Source organism: Oncorhynchus mykiss, chromosome 17, assembly GCF_013265735.2.
Source record: "Oncorhynchus mykiss isolate Arlee chromosome 17, USDA_OmykA_1.1, whole genome shotgun sequence".
NCBI classification, from domain to species: domain Eukaryota; kingdom Metazoa; phylum Chordata; class Actinopteri; order Salmoniformes; family Salmonidae; genus Oncorhynchus; species Oncorhynchus mykiss.
The window spans coordinates 57,199,184-57,217,038 of record NC_048581.1 but is presented as its reverse complement, the minus strand read 5'-3'; the positions used below and the strand labels follow the sequence as shown (position 1 = coordinate 57,217,038).

At 42.5% G+C, this 17,855-nt stretch overlaps 1 protein-coding gene across 4 annotated transcripts in view; it reads right to left on the bottom strand.

Annotated features, from left to right (window-relative positions):
• Nucleotides 1–17,855, bottom strand: part of nramp-alpha (natural resistance associated macrophage protein alpha) — a 49,236-nt gene that overhangs the window by 8,648 nt on the left and 22,733 nt on the right. For 3 of the 4 annotated variants that reach the window (XM_021567394.2, XM_021567395.2, NM_001172515.2), the window contains 12 exon segments: nt 16,466–16,620; nt 15,652–15,771; nt 15,277–15,396; nt 15,004–15,110; nt 11,500–11,570; nt 11,313–11,380; nt 10,995–11,150; nt 2,017–2,175; nt 1,515–1,601; nt 1,222–1,341; nt 904–1,053; nt 502–575 (listed from right to left, as the gene is read on the bottom strand). In XM_021567394.2, the coding sequence (XP_021423069.2) occupies nt 502–575; nt 904–1,053; nt 1,222–1,341; nt 1,515–1,601; nt 2,017–2,175; nt 10,995–11,150; nt 11,313–11,380; nt 11,500–11,570; nt 15,004–15,110; nt 15,277–15,396; nt 15,652–15,771; nt 16,466–16,620 (1,387 nt within the window). 4 annotated transcript variants of the gene reach the window in all.

Genomic DNA, 17,855 nt, shown 5'->3' with positions numbered 1-17,855 from the left:
TTTAATGTCATTATTTCAAAATGCATTTAATGTTTAAAATAATACTGATTATTTTTTAATAACCGAACCAACCTCAAAAAGCACTAATCGCTCAGCACAAGTAGAAAAGTAGGTTATATTTGAGACGCATCCCTGTCATCACGTCTATGAATTAATTGGTCTATCGGTGAAAACACAGAACCAATCGAAGTCATATAATAATAATTTGGTGGGTGCTTATATTTTTCCTATTTTATGTATGTATGAATTATACGCATCTGTGAATCGGAAATGTGTTTTTTTTTTTTGCATATCACAACTCCCCTCAGAGTCAGGGTCAGCCATTATCAAAGGCAACCCTGGAGCAATTAAGGTTAGGTGCCTTGCTCAAGGGCATATCGACAGATTTTTCACCTTGTCGGCTCGGGGATTAGAACAAGCGGTTACTGGCCCAACGCTCTAACCCCTACCTGGCAGGAGACCTGCCGCCCATCTCTGGGGTAGAGGGTTATGATGACTCACAGTCCATTAGCGAAGTCATTCATGATGGATGTCAGACTGGTGAAGGTCAGGATGGGGATCAGAGCAAACGGCAGCTATAGAACAAGGAAAGGCAGAAAGAACAGTTAAAACTGACTGCATTCAGTCCCCTTCTATACCTTTGAATACAAGCATCAGCATAACACCCTAAAAGACTCCCAGCCAGCCCTGATTAGCTGCACTAAGAGGACAGCAGTACCCAGTCTCCATGGTGTTCCCTCTCTAACCTGCATGTCCCCAGACCCAGCCTCTACTCTCTCTGACCTGCCCCCTTGTCTCCTCTCTCTGACCTGCATGTCCCCAGCCCTCATGTCTCCTCTCTGTCAAGCCTGTCTCCTTTCTCTCTTTGTCCTCCATGTCCCCAGACCTCCCACTCGCTCCGACCTGCATGCTCTGCAGCACGTTGAGGAAGTCGTTCATGCCCGTCAGGTGCTGCACGTCCTGGAAGACGGCCACCAGCAGGGTGGGGAAGATGGCGATGGAGCGGGTGAGAAGAACCCGTGCAAAACGGGACCAACGCAGATTCAAGAAACCCTGAGGCAGGGGCAAAGAGAGAGAGAAAACTAACAGTCAACACACCCACACAAAACCCATTATCTTCCCCACACACACACACACACACAGTAATGGTTAACAATACAATTTGCACACTCTCTCAAACACACAGAAACACAGTCAATGAGTAAATCAGCACGTTCTCACCTCCATGACAAACTGGCCAGAGTAAGTGCCAGTCATGGTGGAGCTCTGTCCGGCAGCAAGGATCCCGATGGCCCAGATGTAGAGGGCTACAGGGCCAAAGAAACAACCCAGCACCACCCCCTGTACAGTCAGAGAGAGACAGACAGATACATACAGAAAGACAGTCCCCTTTATGGTTATGCATCTTATCAAGACGTAAATAAATGTTATTTCATGACAAATTTATTGACAGATCCTGTCATTTCCTATCACAGGAGGCCATGTAGACTGTTGTTAATCCATTAAAGACATACCCCCTTGTAGATGTCCACCTGTAGCCTGCTGTTGTCCAGGGGGAAGAGGTCTGTGTGTGGACTGTCTGATGCATTGCACATTGCATTCTGTGACACACAGAGAAGAGCAGCAGCACATCACAACCAAAGGACGTCACTGATTTAGAGGTGCCATACTGGCCATGCTATATTACTATTTATAAACTGGGTGGTTTGAGCCCTGAATGCTGATTGGCTTATAGCCGTGGTATATCAGACCGTATACCACAAGTATGACAAAAGTTATTTTTACTCTTCTAATTAGGTTGGTAACCAGTTTATAATAGTAATAAGGCACATCGGACTAAGGACTGTGTCCAGCCACTCCGTGTTGCGTCGTGCATAAGAACAATCCTTAACCGTGGTATATTGGCCATATACCACTCCGCCTCGGGCCTTGTTGCTTAAATAAAACATCTGTAAAGGAGTGTTACATTCTGAGACATAAGATGACATGCTGGGTCTGGTTAGTCATTGTACCCACCACTTCAATGTTGGTTTTCTCGTAGAAGGCCTCGGCAAACACTGCTACAACGAAGACGTTGATGAGGAAGGAGATGAAGAGAGCGATAGTCGACTCGATGAAGTAGTATTTGTTGGCCTCCTTCACCTCCTTCTTGTTCCCACGATCTATTGACCGAGACTAGACGATAAAATATCATTCATATTAATTAAAATATAAAATCACAATTGCTGTGACATTGGACTTTCAGGTTGTTTGCCCCAAAAACTGTTGCAATGATTCTGTTCCAATTATTCTCAAAATGTATTCACTAATATTATATATGTCATAGTGAAGGTTTATGATGGCTCTGGGGCGGCAGGTAGCCTAGAGGTTACAGAGGAGAGTCAGCAACCGGAGGCAGGAAGTAAGCTGGCAAACTGGAGGGTTGCTGGTATCAAATCCCAGTTTTCATGGGCACACAAATTCAAAATAATGTATGCGATTCCAAAATCAAATGCTTCCAACCAAAAGATTCACCTTACCTTGATACTTAAAACCTAAATCGATGCAGTCATTAACGTGGTTCTTCAATAATTATGCATTTGGTGTCCAGCTGATTAGTTAAGCCGTGATATTTTCACATCTGATCCAAGAAGGAATTTTCCAAATGACAATCAAGAGACAAACAGCTGTTGTGATGGCACATGTGATGCAACAACAGCCCAAGTGCTGGAAAAAAAAGAGTTTGTGAGAAATATCCAGAACAGGTATTCCCAAACGGGGGTACCCCAGTTGCCGTCAGGTGTACGCCAAATAAAAATGTGATTCACATTTTCAAAAAGTCCATTTAGATTTTCCAACGGGTTTATACATTTGGATGAGGTTTTATTTCCTCGCCTGAGTAGCCTCATTTCACTGCCAAAAATAGTGAAATGAGCGAAATAACAACACAACGTCAAATACAGGTAGCCAAGTCCAATAATTAACATCCAATCACATTAAACCGTTACTCTATCGCTAGGGAATTCCAAAAGTAGCTGCTGCTCATTCCGTTTGCTTGAAAACTGATAAATTGTAAAAATAAATAATTGAAAAGTAAGGTCCGCATCCATAGAGACACATACCAGCTCTACTGGTAGTACTGCTACGACCAGCAGTACTACACCTGCACCTGTCGACGACACAAGTTGTTCTGCTTTCACAAGCACATCCAATGCTAGCATCAGTAATTCTACATGTGTTGTTAGCACAGCTAGCATGGACACTGACAGTTGTGAATCTGATGCAGCCGAAGAGCTACTGTCCCCTTACCCGGGAAAGCCCCGAACAATAGACAAGGACGTTGGACCATCGAAGAGACGCAAATATGATGAGAACTACATTGATTTAGGGGTCACTTATATTGGGAGTAGTGCCTTTCCTATGCACAAAAGTACTATCTCACAACTCAATGAAACCTTCACTATTGCGCAGACATTTAGAAACAGAACATGCCAATTTCAAAAATAAGCCACAGAAGTTTTTTGAGCGAGAATTAAGATGACTTTCAAGTAGTAAGACATGTATAAAAGCAACAGATACCATTAATAAGAAGGGGCTAGAAGTGTCTTATATGATGATCTACCAAGTGGCTTGGACAGAAAAGCCCCATTCTATTGTGGAGGACTTAATTCCTCCTGCTGCGGCAGATATGGCTGGGACAATGCTGTGGGAAAAAAACTATACAGACAATGCCTTCATCAAACATTACTGTTTCCCAACACAGTGACATGGCAGGAGATGTTTTGAAACAATTACTGCTTAGCATACAAGCCAGTGAATTCTATGCGTTTAAGCTGGATTAGTCAACAGAAGTGGCGGGCCAGGCACAGCTCCTTGTATACAGTGCCTTGCGAAAGTATTCGGCCCCCTTGAACTTTGCGACCTTTTGCCACATTTCAGGCTTCAAACATAAAGATATAAAACTGTATTTTTTTGTGAAGAATCAACAACAAGTGGGACACAATCATGAAGTGGAACGACATTTATTGGATATTTCAAACTTTTTTAACAAATCAAAAACTGAAAAATTGGGCGTGCAAAATTATTCAGCCCCCTTAAGTTAATACTTTGTAGCGCCACCTTTTGCTGCGATTACAGCTGTAAGTCGCTTGGGGTATGTCTCTATCAGTTTTGCACATCGAGAGACTGACATTTTTTCCCATTCCTCCTTGCAAAACAGCTCGAGCTCCGTGAGGTTGGATGGAGAGCATTTGTGAACAGCAGTTTTCAGTTCTTTCCACAGATTCTCGATTGGATTCAGGTCTGGACTTTGACTTGGCCATTCTAACACCTGGATATGTTTATTTTTGAACCATTCCATTGTAGATTTTGCTTTATGTTTTGGATCATTGTCTTGTTGGAAGACAAATCTCTGTCCCAGTCTCAGGTCTTTTGCAGACTCCATCAGGTTTTCTTCCAGAATGGTCCTGTATTTGGCTCCATCCATCTTCCCATCAATTTTAACCATCTTCCCTGTCCCTGCTGAAGAAAAGCAGGCTCAAACCATGATGCTGCCACCACCATGTTTGACAGTGGGGATGGTGTGTTCAGCTGTGTTGCTTTTACGCCAAACATAACATTTTGCATTGTTGCCAAAAAGTTCAATTTTGGTTTCATCTGACCAGAGCACCTTCTTCCACATGTTTGGTGTCTCCCAGGTGGCTTGTGGCAAACTTTAAACGACACTTTTTATGGATATCTTTAAGAAATGGCTTTCTTCTTGCCACTCTTCCATAAAGGCCAGACTTGTGCAATATACGACTGATTGTTGTCCTATGGACAGAGTCTCCCACCTCAGCTGTAGATCTCTGCAGTTCATCCAGAGTGATCATGGGCCTCTTGGTTGCATCTCTGATCAGTCTTCTCCTTGTATGAGCTGAAAGTTTAGAGGGACGGCCAGGTCTTGGTAGATTTGCAGTGGTCTGATACTCCTTCCATTTCAATATTATCGCTTGCACAGTGCTCCTTGGGATGTTTAAAGCTTGGGAAATCTTTTTGTATCCAAATCCAGCTTTAAACTTCTTCACAACACTATCTCGGACCTGCCTGGTGTGTTCCTTGTTCTTCATGATGCTCTCTGCGCTTTTAACGGACCTCTGAGACTATCACAGTGCAGGTGCATTTATACGGAGACTTGATTACACACAGGTGGATTGTATTTATCATCATTAGTCATTTAGGTCAACATTGGATCATTCAGAGATCCTCACTGAACTTCTGGAGAGAGTTTGCTGCACTGAAAGTAAAAGGGGCTTAATAATTTTGCACGCCCAATTTTTCAGTTTTTGATTTGTTAAAAAAGTTTGAAATATCCAATAAATGTCGTTCCACTTCATGATTGTGTCCCACTTGTTCTTGATTCTTCACAAAAAAATACAGTTTTATATCTTTATGTTTGAAGCCTGAAATGTGGCAAAAGGTCGCAAAGTTTCGCAAGGCATTTAAAACCTTATTTGTTCATTGAAAATTGTGAATAACTCACTTCAGCATAATGAGAAGGGTGTGCTTTGAAAGGAGGCACATAACTCTGCAATGTTGGGTTGTATTGGAAAGAGTCTCAGTCTTAAATAATTTTACACACACAGCCTGTGCCTGTATTTAGTTTTCATTCTAGTGAGGGCTGAGAATCCACTCTCACATAGGTACGTGGTTGCAAAGGGCATCGGTGTCTTAACAGTGCGATTTGCCAAGGCAGGATACTCTGAGCGCAGCTCAATCCTGAAATCTGGCAGTGGCTTCTGATTAAATTACATTTTCACAGAACCGCTTGTTGCAATTTCGATGAGGCTTTCTTGTTCAGATATCGGTAAGTGGACAGGAGGCAGGGCATGAAAGGGATATGAAAGTTGTTTGTGTCGTCCGTTTCGGGAAGGTACCTGCGTAATTGCACACCCAGCTTACTCAGGTGCTTCGCTATATCACATTTGACATTGTCCATAAGCTTGTTCATTTTCACAACAAAAAAAATCTATGATGGGAAGACCTGTGTGTTCTTGTTAATGCAGACAGAGAAGAGCTCTAACTTCTTAATCTTAGGCTCAATTTTGTCCCGCACATTGAATATAGTTGCGGAGAGTCCATGTAATCCTATATTCAGATCATTCAGGTGAGAAAAAACATCACCCAGATAGGCCAGTCTTGTGAGAAACTCGTCATCATGCAAGTGATCAGACAAGTAAAAATTATGGTCAGTAAAGAAAACTTTAAGGCTGTCTCTCAATTAAAAAAAAACATGTCAATACTTTGCCCCTTGATAACCAGCGCACTTCTGTATGTTGTAAAAGCGTTACTGCTTGCTGCCCATATCATTGCATAGTGCAGAAAATACACGAGAATTCAGGGCCCTTGCTTTAACAAAGTTAACCATTTTCACTGTAGTGTCCAAAACGTATTTCAAGCTGTCAGGCATTCCTTTGGCAGCAAGAGCCTCTCGTGGATGCTGCAGTGTACCCAAGTGGCATCGGGAGCAACTGCTTGCACGCTCGTTACCACTCCACTATGTCTCCCTGTTATGGCTTTTGCGCCATCAGTACAGATACCAACACATCTTGAACAGCAAAGTCCATTTGATGTCACAAAGCTATCCAGTACTTTAAAAAGATCCCCTCCTGTTGTCCTGGTTTGCAGAAGAAGATGTCTTCCTTAACTGACCCCCCCATAAACGTAATGGACATACAGTGCCTTGCGAAAGGCCTTCATATCCCTTTCATGCCCTGCCTCCTGTCCATTTACCGATATCTGAACGAGAAAGCCTCATCGAAATTGCAACAAGCGGTTCTGTGAAAATGTAATTTAATCAGAAGCCACTGCCAGATTTCAGGATTGAGCTGCGCTCAGAGTATCCTGCCTTGGCAAATCATGCTGTTAAGACACTGATGCCCTTTGCAACCACGTACCTATGTGAGAGTGGATTCTCAGCCCTCACTAGAATGAAAACTAAATACAGGCACAGGCTGTGTGTGGAAAATTATTTAAGACTGAGACTCTTTCCAATACAACCCAACATTGCAGAGTTATGTGCCTCCTTTCAAAGCACACCCTTCTCATTATGCTGAAGTGAGTTATTCACAATTTTCAATTAACAAATAAGGTTTTAAATGTAAGATGGCTAAATAAATAGCAAAATAATTGAATATTATTATTTGTGCCCTGGTCCTATAAGAGCTCTTTGTCACTTCCCACGAGCCGGTTGTGACAAACTCACACTCATTCTTATGTTTAATTAATGTATCGTATAGTGTGTGTGTGTGTGGCAGGCTTACAATGATGGCAAAAAACAACATCGGAGTGTCCGCTGACCCTGGTGATAGAGGGGATACACAGCTCGAGGTTGAATGTTTGAACGGGTACGGGACTATAAAAAGTTTGGGAACCACTGGTCCAGCATATTTTGGAGTCTCATTCATTACGCAAGTGAAGACAGTTGTGCCTGGTTCTACGTTTGCTCGAAATATCCCTAGCAAATTGATATGGATCTGTTGTTGTCTGCTTGATTTACAGAAGCATCTTGTTAGATTTAACAGAGAACGCATCAAGGTAATGAGTTCATATGAGTCTGCTGTGTGCAATTGTGTAGTGATGGGTTTGGATTTCTGAGCTTTAACTTTTATTAATCATAAGATCCAATAGAGACATGAGGGGTGCAATAGCTGAGGGTTTACACCATGAGTTGTCCGTAGGAGGAAGGGTTGTGTTGGGTGGGAGGGGCTGAGTGCAGGGGAAACAGTCACACGTGGCAGTACTGATGGGAGAGAGCCGTGGATGAGGGGGTCGAGGTCAGGTCAGGTTAAGGGAAGAGGAACTGTTTATTTCCCATATCACCTCACCTACCTAGTAATAAAGCAATGTTTAGCGAGAAGGAGGAGACTCCACCCAAAGTGGGGTACATATACCACCACTATTGTAACCATGTCTTTGTCGATTCACCTGTTCGATCCTTTGGGAAGAATACATTTGGTTTAAGCTTTCATAGTGTCTGTCAAGTTCTTACACTGATAATTAGAACCTAACAGTAGGATAGACCAGGGGTTCCCAAACTTTATCACTCGAGCATTGGGCAACATCCTGCACCCCCGCTGAGCACGAGTCATGCCTATTTATATGGGTAAATGCACTGTTCATAACACAAACTCTTCACAACCCACTTGTTGGTGGAGATCATTTTTTAGGTTAAAGCTCATTTCATGCAATTCTACACATTTTGTCATGGGGTGCAAAAAAAATATCTGCAATTTTAAATCAAGTTCTTGCAATTCAATACATGTTGCCATGTCTAATGTGTCACTAAAAGTTACAAAAAAATTGCACCAATATCTATGGTCTAAAAAAACATCTCCAAGGTCTGCAATGACTGACATGATAAGAGGAACGGATTCCAATTTCAAAATTATACCTTGTGCATTCTACTACTACAACTTTCAAGAGTAAGTTTAAAGCCGGACTGAGTTCCTTTAACCTCTTAGATGTTGATTTCCACAGACAGAGTTCCTTTAACCCCGCGCACAGTTTGGGATCCACTGGGATGGAATATTGTGCAAAACCAAACCCTGTTCCTATGATTTATTCTGGATATAATGACAAAGTATACTGAACAAATATGTAAACATTCTTCCACTGCAAATCTACAATTCCAGTGTTTTACTTGCTATATTGTATTTACTTCGCCACCATGGCCTTTTTCTTGCCTTTACCTCCCTTATCTCACCTCACTTGCTCACATTGTATATAGACTAATTTTTCTACTGTATTATTGAGTGTATGTTTGTTTTACTCCATGTGTAACTCTGTGTTGTTGTATGTGTTGAACTGCTTTGCTTTATCTTGGCCAAGTAGCAATTGTAAATGAGGACTTGTTCTCAACTTGCCTACCTGGTTAAATAAAAGGTGAAATAAAAATAAATTGCAACAATTTCAAAAGGTTTTTATTGAGTTACATTTCATACGAGGAAATAAATCCATTAGGCCCTAATCTATGGATGTCACATGACTGGGAATAGAAATAAGCATCGGTTGGTCACGGATTACTTAAAAAAAGGTCCCCACAAATAGCCTCAGGATATCGTCACGTTATATCTGTGCATTCAAATTGCCATCAATAAAATGCAATTATGTTTGTTGTTTGTAGCTTATGCCTGCCCATACCATAAACCCACCACCACCTTGGGGCACTCTGTTCACAGTGTTGACATCAGTAAACTGCTCGCCCAAACGATGCCATACATGTGGTCTGCGGGTGTGCGGCCTGTTGGGCGTACCGACAAATTCTCTAAAATGATGTTGGAGGCAGCTTATGGTAGAGAAATTAACATTAAATGGACATTCCTGCAGTCAGCATGCCAATTACAAGCTCCCTCAAAACCTGAGACATCTGCACATTTTAGAATGGCCTTTTATTGTCCCCAGCACAAGGTGCACCTGTGCAATGATCATGCTGTTTAAATCAGATTCTTGATATGCCACATGGATGGATTACTTTTGGTAAAGTAGAAATGCATATGCATAATGTGCATATGGAACATTTCTGGGATCATTTATTTCAGTTCATGAAACATGGGACCAAAACTTTACATGTTGCATTTATATTTTTGTTCAGTGGGCTTATTCACAATATGTTCTGGTGATTAAATAACATGACAAATACATTTTGTTTTCCATGTTACACCTGTAATTTAAACAATACGAGGGGCTTAAAGACGACAACTTTAACTTGGAGCTCAGAAATTAAAATACTCGAATAGGCCAACCTTAAAAATTAGACATTGCCTCAATTTGTTGCTTGAAAAGTCCTTGTAATTATTGGAGACAATTTATAAGTCATAATTAACACCCTTATAATTATCTGTGATTTCATTTTTGATCAGTTAATGAGAGAGGTCGCCACTTTCGTTTGTTTCCCGCTACTTCAATTGAAGGGTGTTACTCTACTCTGTTGAGTTAAAACCATGTGTGGTTATTATGAGGACAACATCTAATGTTGGCTTCAACTTGGCTTTCCATACAAATCCTTCTGTTTAAAAAAGCAACCTGGTTTTTGGTCACTTTCTCATTATAAAAACAGCGACTGTGAAATTAAAAATGGTGAGATTAATGCTACCGCTTTTTATGTGTGCCTGCGTCTGCCATAGTCTACAGAAAATAAATGCATGCATCCAATCTATTTCGTCAGGCAATGTACACATTATTCTCACATTTAATCATTTGAATATCAATGCATTGGCAAGGCCTACAAAATGCATTATTCTTAAAGTGATAATGGCCTACTTTTTCTGACACTTTTAGCATTTTTGTTTGGGGGGGGGGGGGGGGGGGTTCTGTATTAGGCCATATATAACATTGAGGTCCTTGAACATTACAATTAAGTATTTTAAAAGGTCCATGAAAGTCCTTGAATTTGACTTATCAATGTCTGTATGAACCCTGCTTAAAGGATGTATAGTCTAGGCCTATGTTGTTATATAGCTGGAGTTATGGGCCAATTTGCATATATTCATTCCTCTAAGTACATATGTGGAACTGCATGAAAATCTTTTTTATTTACGTTTCAAAGCATTTCAAATGTTGATCCCAATGTCACACATTGGCCCCATTATTTATAGAAAGACCCTTATGTAAGCCTATGTATGTCTGTCTTTCGGAGGCGTTGGGTTAAAAGCGGAAGTCAAATTTCGGTTGGTCCTTGTTTGGTCTTAAGTCATAGTGAAGGTCTGATTCCTTGTACTATGTCCCAATTACTTATTTGACTAAACTGTACTGTCACAGTAAAGGCATTTAGCTCCCCTGTACGATGTCAGTGAAAGTCTTACACTATGGGCTGTTGCGCATTGCAGTCGGATGCCACAGTTGCCATACCAAGCGGTGATGCAGCCAGTCAAGATGCTCTCAATGGTTCAGCTGTATAACGGAGGGTCTGAGGGTTCATACTATGTCTAAGCAGGACTTTGACTCCCCTGCACCATGTCATAATGCAAGAGACCTACCTTGACGAGAGCTGAGTGCAGGTAGATGTTGTGGGGCATGATGACAGCTCCTACGATGCCCACAGCCTGCTCCATCTGGGCAGGACCACAGCCCTCACAGTGCGGCAGAAACATCCCCTTCAGCAGCTCCCCCTGGTCCGGACGTACCATCACATACTACAGGCACATACAAGAAAAGACAGTCAGATACACATACGCAGAAACAAAAACCTACCAAATTCTATCAAAGCTACGGTATATATTATCAAACCTGCTGCCAGGTCTACGGGAGAAGTTGGAAAGTGTTAATGATCAATACAGAGAAAAACTTGTTCTTACCTCATACCCAAAGCTTACAGCCATGATTGTGATGAGAAACCCAAAGAAGGCTTCAAGTTTTCTCAGGCCTAAAAAACAAAAGTTGAAAATCACATTGAAACACACCTAGGCAGAAATTGATACACACCAGTACCCAAGGACCATTAAATCACATACACATCTTGGTGTGCGTCAAATAAACACTCACCATATTTATCTAGAAAGAGGAACACAAAGGTGTCAATGATGGTGATGAGGACACCTCCCCAAAGTGGAATCCTGGTAGATGGCAAACAACAATGTTAGTTTGAGCCCAATAAATTGACCTCTAGAGCGGCCGTTTTATGCCTATGTCTACATCTCAAAAGTCACTGCATGTCTGCATCTCCACTTTTGACCAGAGGCACCCTATTCCCTATATTGTGCACTACTTTCGTGACAAAGGTTATACAGTGCATTCATTATACAGTGTATTCAGACCCTTTGACTTTTTCCACGTTTTTTGTTATGTTACAGCCTTATTCTAAAATGGGTTAAAACGTCGTCGTCGTCGTCCCCCCCATCAATCTACACACAATACCCCATAATGACAAAGCAAAAACAGTTTTTTAGAATTTTTTACAAATGCATTAAAAATCTAAAACTGAAATATAACATTGACTTAAGTATTAAGACCCTTTACTCAGAACTTTGTTGAAGAATCTTTGGCAGCGATTACAGCCTCGAGTCTTCTTGGGTATGATGCTACAAGCCTGGAACATTTGGGGAGTTTCTCCCATTCGTCTCTGCAGATCCTCTCAAGCTCTGTCAGGTTTGATGGTGAGCATAGCTGCACAGCTATTTTCAGGTCTCTCTAGAGATGTTCGATCGGGTTCAAGTCCGGGCTCTGGTTGGGCCACTCAAGAACATTCAGAGACTTCTTCTGAAGCAACTCCTGCATTGTCTTGGCTGTGTGCTTAGGGTTGTTGACCTGTTGGAAGATGAACCTTCACCCCAGTTGGAGGTGCTGAGCGCTTTGGAGAAGGTTTTTTATCAAAGATCTCTCTGTACTTTACTCCGTTCACCTTTCCCTCGATCCTGACTGGTCCTCCAGACGTGATGCTTGGTATTCAGGCTAAAGAGTTCAATATTGGTTTCATCAATATTGTTAATCATGGTCAGAGTCCTTTAGGTCTCTTTTGGCAAACTCCATGCGGGGTGTCATGTGCCTCATACTGAGGAGTGAATTCCGTCTGACCATTCTACCATAAAGGTCTGACTGGTGGTGCTGCAGAGATGGTCGTCCTTCTGGAAGGTTCACCCATCTCCACAGAGGAACTCTGGAGCTCTGTCAGAGTGACCATCGGGTTCTTGGTCACCTCCCTGACCACCCCATTATTGCTCAGTTTGGCCGGGCGGTCAGCTCTAGGAAGAGTCTTGTGGTGGTTCCAAACTTCTTCCATGTAAGAATGATGTTGGCCACTGTGTTCTTGGGTACCTTCAATGCTGCAGACATTTTTTGGTACCCTTCCCAAGATCTGTGCCTCGACACAATCCTGTCTTATATAGACAGATGTCTGCCTTTCCAAATCATGTTCAATCAATTGAATTTACCACAGGTGGACTGCAATCAAATTGTATAAACATTTCAAGGATGATCAATGGAAACAGGATGCACCCAAGCTCAATTTTGAGGTATTTCTGTTTCTTATAAATGTGCAAAAATATCTAAAAACCTGTTTTGGCTTTGACATTATGGGGTATTGTGTGTAGATTGATGATTTTATTAATCCATTTCAGAATAAGGCTGTAACATAACAAATTGTGGTCAAGGGGTCTGAATACTTTCCGAATGCACTGACAAAGGGAAACCCAGACGTGAGCTGTCCAGTGACATGAGCCTACCAGACAAGTTAAATACCAACTATGCGCACTTCGAAGCTAGCAACACTCAACTATGCATGCACCCTCTGTTACGGACGACTGTGTGTTCACGCTCTCCATAGCCGATGTGAATAAGACCTTTAAACAGGTTAACATTCTCAAGGCCACAGGGCCAGAAGCATCACCAGGACGCGTACTCAGAGCATGCACTGACCAGCTGGTGTCTTCACTGACATTTTCAACATCTCCCTGACCCAGTCTGTAATACCTACATGTTTCAAGCAGACCACCATAGTCCCTGTGCCCAAGAATACCAAGGTAACCTGTCTAAATGTGAGTGCTACAGGGCAATAGCCATCTGTAGTCATGAAATGCTTTGAAAGGCTGGTCATAACTCACATCAACATCATCATCCCAGACACCCTGGACCCACTCCAATTTCGCATACCACTCCAACAGATAACACAATCTCTATTGCACTCCACACTGCCTTTTCACACCTGGATAAAAGGAATACCTATGTGAGAATGCTGTTCATTGACTCAGTATTCAACACCATTGTGCCCTTCAAGCTCATCACTAAGCTAAGGACCCTGGGATTAAACACCTCCCTCTGCAACTGGATCCTGGACTTCTTGATGGGCCGCCCCCAGGTGGTGAGGGTAGGCAACAACATATCTGCCACGCTGACCGTCAACACAGTGGCCCCTTAGGGGTGAGTGCTTAGTCCCCTCCTGTACTCCCTGTTCACCGATGACTGCATGGCGCACAACTCAAACACAATCATTAAGTTTGCCGATGACAACGGTGGTAGGCCTGATCACCGACAACGAGACAGCCTCAGGGAGGTCGTCAGAGACCGGGCAGTGTGGTGCCAGAACAAAAACCTCTCCCTCAATGTCAGCAAGACAGAGGCGCTGATTGTGGACTACAGGAAACGGAGGGCCAAGCACACCCCCATCCACTGGGCTGTTGTGAGCAGGTCGAGAGCTTCAAGTTTCTTGGTGTCCACATCACTAAGGAACTATCATGGCCCACAAACATCAACACAATAGTGAAGAGGGCATAACAACACTTCTTCCCCCTCAGGAGGCTGAAAGGATTTGGCATGGGCCCTGAAATCCTCAAAAGGTTCTACAGCTGCACCATTGAGAGTATCTTGACTGGCTGCATCACGGCTTGGTATGGCAACTGTTTGGCATCTGACCGCAAGACGCTACAGAGGGTAGTGCGTACGGCCCAGTATATCACTGGGGCCGAGCTCCCTGCCATCCAGGACCTCTAGACCAAGCAGTGTCAGAGGAAGGCCCTAAAAATGGTCTAATACTCCTACCACCCAAGTCAGACTGTTCTCTCTGCTACTGCATGGCAAGTTGTACCGATGCACCAGGTCTGGAACCAACAGGACCCTGAACAGCTTCTACACCCCAAGCTAGAAGACTGCTAAATAGTTCAAAAGTTAACTAATAGCTACCCAGAATATAGGCATTGACCCTTTTTGCACTAATCTCTTTTGACTCATCACATACGCTGCTGTTACTGTTTATTATCTATCCCGTTGACTAGTCACTTTATCCCTACCTATACATATCTACCTCAATTACCTCGTACCCCTGCATATCGACCCAGTACTGGTACCTTGTGTATATAGCAAACTCCTTGTGTTATTATTTTTTCTATTTCTTCTACTATTTATATATGTTTGTCTCTACATTGTTGGGAAGGTCCCGTAAGTTAGCATTTCCCTGTTCGTCCACACGTATTTACGAAGCATGTGACAAATAAAATTTGATTCTTAGTGTAGTAAATTGTAGTCTAGTTGGGCACTGGCTGGTGGTACTGTAGCTACCTGCCAACAGAGAGGAGGTTGAAGGCAATGGCACAGCCAATGACCTCCTGCATGTCTGAGCCAATGATGGCCAGCTCCACCATCAGCCACAGGATAATACGGGGAACCTGGGAGTGAGGAGGGGATGGAGGTGTGAATAACAAGACTGGATATAACACGCACAGCAACCACATTAAATGACATTAAACAAAACCAAACCCTTTTATATGGTGTTATCCCAGAGTGTGTATGAAGAACATGAGTGTGTGTGTAAGGCGAGGGAGGGATACTCACAGTAGGGTACTGGCGGTTGCAGACCTCTGCTAGATGCATCCCTGTGACAACCCCCAGGCGTGCAGCCAACCTCTGCAAGAGGAGGCCGATGATGGTGGCCCCTAACAATACCCATAGGAGCTGAAAGAGGGAGAACGGTACAATGGTAATGAAGCATGGGATTAAATGAGTCAATGAAGAGATAACTAAGAGAAAAAATACCAGAGGGAACAGGGTATGCTGATTATAGAATTGAATGGAATAAAGTACAACTTCAATGTCAAACGGAGATAGAACTTTGCAGATTAAATCATTTTTTGCCATAGTTTTTGAGCATAGTACCCCTGCCGCTAGAGAGTGAAGGTCACCCGTGGCTGATGTTGTGTCTGTGTTCACCTTAAAGCCAGCTTTAGCTCCAGACTGTAGATCAGACTCGATGTTCCCTGGGTCCAGATAGGCGATGCTCATCAAGAAACCAGGTCCCGTAAAGGCCCAGAGTTTACGCAAACTGAACATCTGAACGAGAGAATCACAAATAGCACAATTAACGCCTGAAAATAAATCTTAGCATGAAGTATTATCTGTCATTGAAGTTAGGATGATTCATAATTTCTAAACTATTCTATAGTCAAAGCAATTTTGTGTATATCACTTTATACAGGTCATAAACTTAATGTAATAGGCTCTGAGGACCTGTGATATCACGGACTGAGGTAATAATAATCTCTATGATGTCAGACAGAGGTAACAATAATCGCTGTGATGTCAGACAGGTAATAATCCCTGTGATGTCATAGGCTCTATGACTCAATAATCATTGTGATGTCATACCTGGTGAGGTTATAATAACTCTTGTGATTCCACAGGCTCGATGACTCAATAACTTTGAGGTCAGAGTCCATATGCGGTCATGAAAGCCCTTTGATGCCATGGGCATCTGATGCCGCGTTCAAAACATCTCAAACTTTCGACTTGGAAATAGAGCTCACCTTTATATTTCCAAGTCAAATGTTTGAGTTTCCTACTTGGAAAGTATCAGAATCAACCAATAGAAAGCTCTACGCAAAAAAAGATATGCACACTTTTAACTGAGGTTCTGAATTGTCTTGAAAGAACCATAGTTTTCCTTGTGATGTCATAGAACCTGGGGGTCATAGGCTCTGTGTTAATAATCCCTGTGAGGTCATAAGCCATGTAATGGCCTCAGTACCTGGGTGACATCCTCTGGGATTGGCACCTTCTCCTCAAAGTATGTAGAGAAGGGCTCGTCGTCTGGGGCCCCAGACACTGTTGAGGATGGCGGAGAGATGGAGCTGTGCTGGTCCTGGGTGGTCTGGATAATCCCATTCTCCTGTGGAGGCTCCTCTGAAGAAAGGAGAGGAAGAGGCAAAAAGGTCCCTCAACAATTTCAACAAAAGCAGCATGTTGCCTATACTTCATTCTGTTGACATGAAAACAACAATTGTGAGCATATGACCCTAAACAATATGAAGAGATTCTATTCTACCCCCACTATTCCCATGACAAGCCATCTGTTCTATACAGCACCAGATGAAAGCAGACCTTCATTGGCAACCTTGCCACAGTCAACAGATTGAAAGCTCTACTTTCATTCTCCACAATCACTTCTGTCATTAACGTCATAAATGCCTAGAAGGCAGCATTTGCCATTTTCAACAAGAAAGTGCCACATATAGCCCGGTACATCAAAGTCATGTGTAAAGAGTGCGTCAATCAATACTCTGAAATCAGCTGAGTCCACAGGAAGGACCCACAAACCTGTTTTGACACAATTTTAAACACTTCAGGTTAAAAAGTAAAAGTAGATGAAATGTCAACTATAGGTTAACGCAAGGCGACTAAGGACACCTTTTTCTCTTAAGACATTTTTGTCTACATAAATAGGCTATATCTAGGCCTAATTATACATCTAGAAAGTAAACAAAGAATAGTACTTCAATGCTATATATGCAGTTCCTTAAAAGTTAAAATATTAACAGACTGATCAAACGACTGTTCACGACACGTGATATGAATAAATATTCATTGGTAGGCCTGATCACCGACGAAGTTGAGACAGCCTATAGGGAGATCAAAGACCTGGCAGTGTGATGTGTGCCAAACCCTAACCCAGACGGCGCTGGGCAAATTGTGCGCTACCCTATGGGACTCCCAATCACAGCCGGTTGTGATACAGCCTGGAATCAAACCAGGGTCGGTAGTGATGCCTCTAGCACTGAGATGCAGTGCCTTAGACCGCTGCGCTACTCAGGAGCCCATTTAATTCGAAGTCATAGCCCATATGCGCAATTTATAGACTATAATGATTTAATACAACAAAATGTTGCTTAAATGCTGAGTGCTTAATGTTACCCCCAGCTTAGTGTGCCGCACCAACAACTGATTCACAATTAATTTATTGTAGGCTATAGCCTTGAAATAACTGAAATAGGCTAATATTATAGTCTAAATAATTCATTTTTTAGGCTACCTGTCTGGCTACTGACCTAGTGTTTATGTGCTGTTTAATATGACATGAAGCCTATTTGAAATTATGAGCTCCTCTTAGTCACCTTTCCATGTTGCTTAATAAAATACTC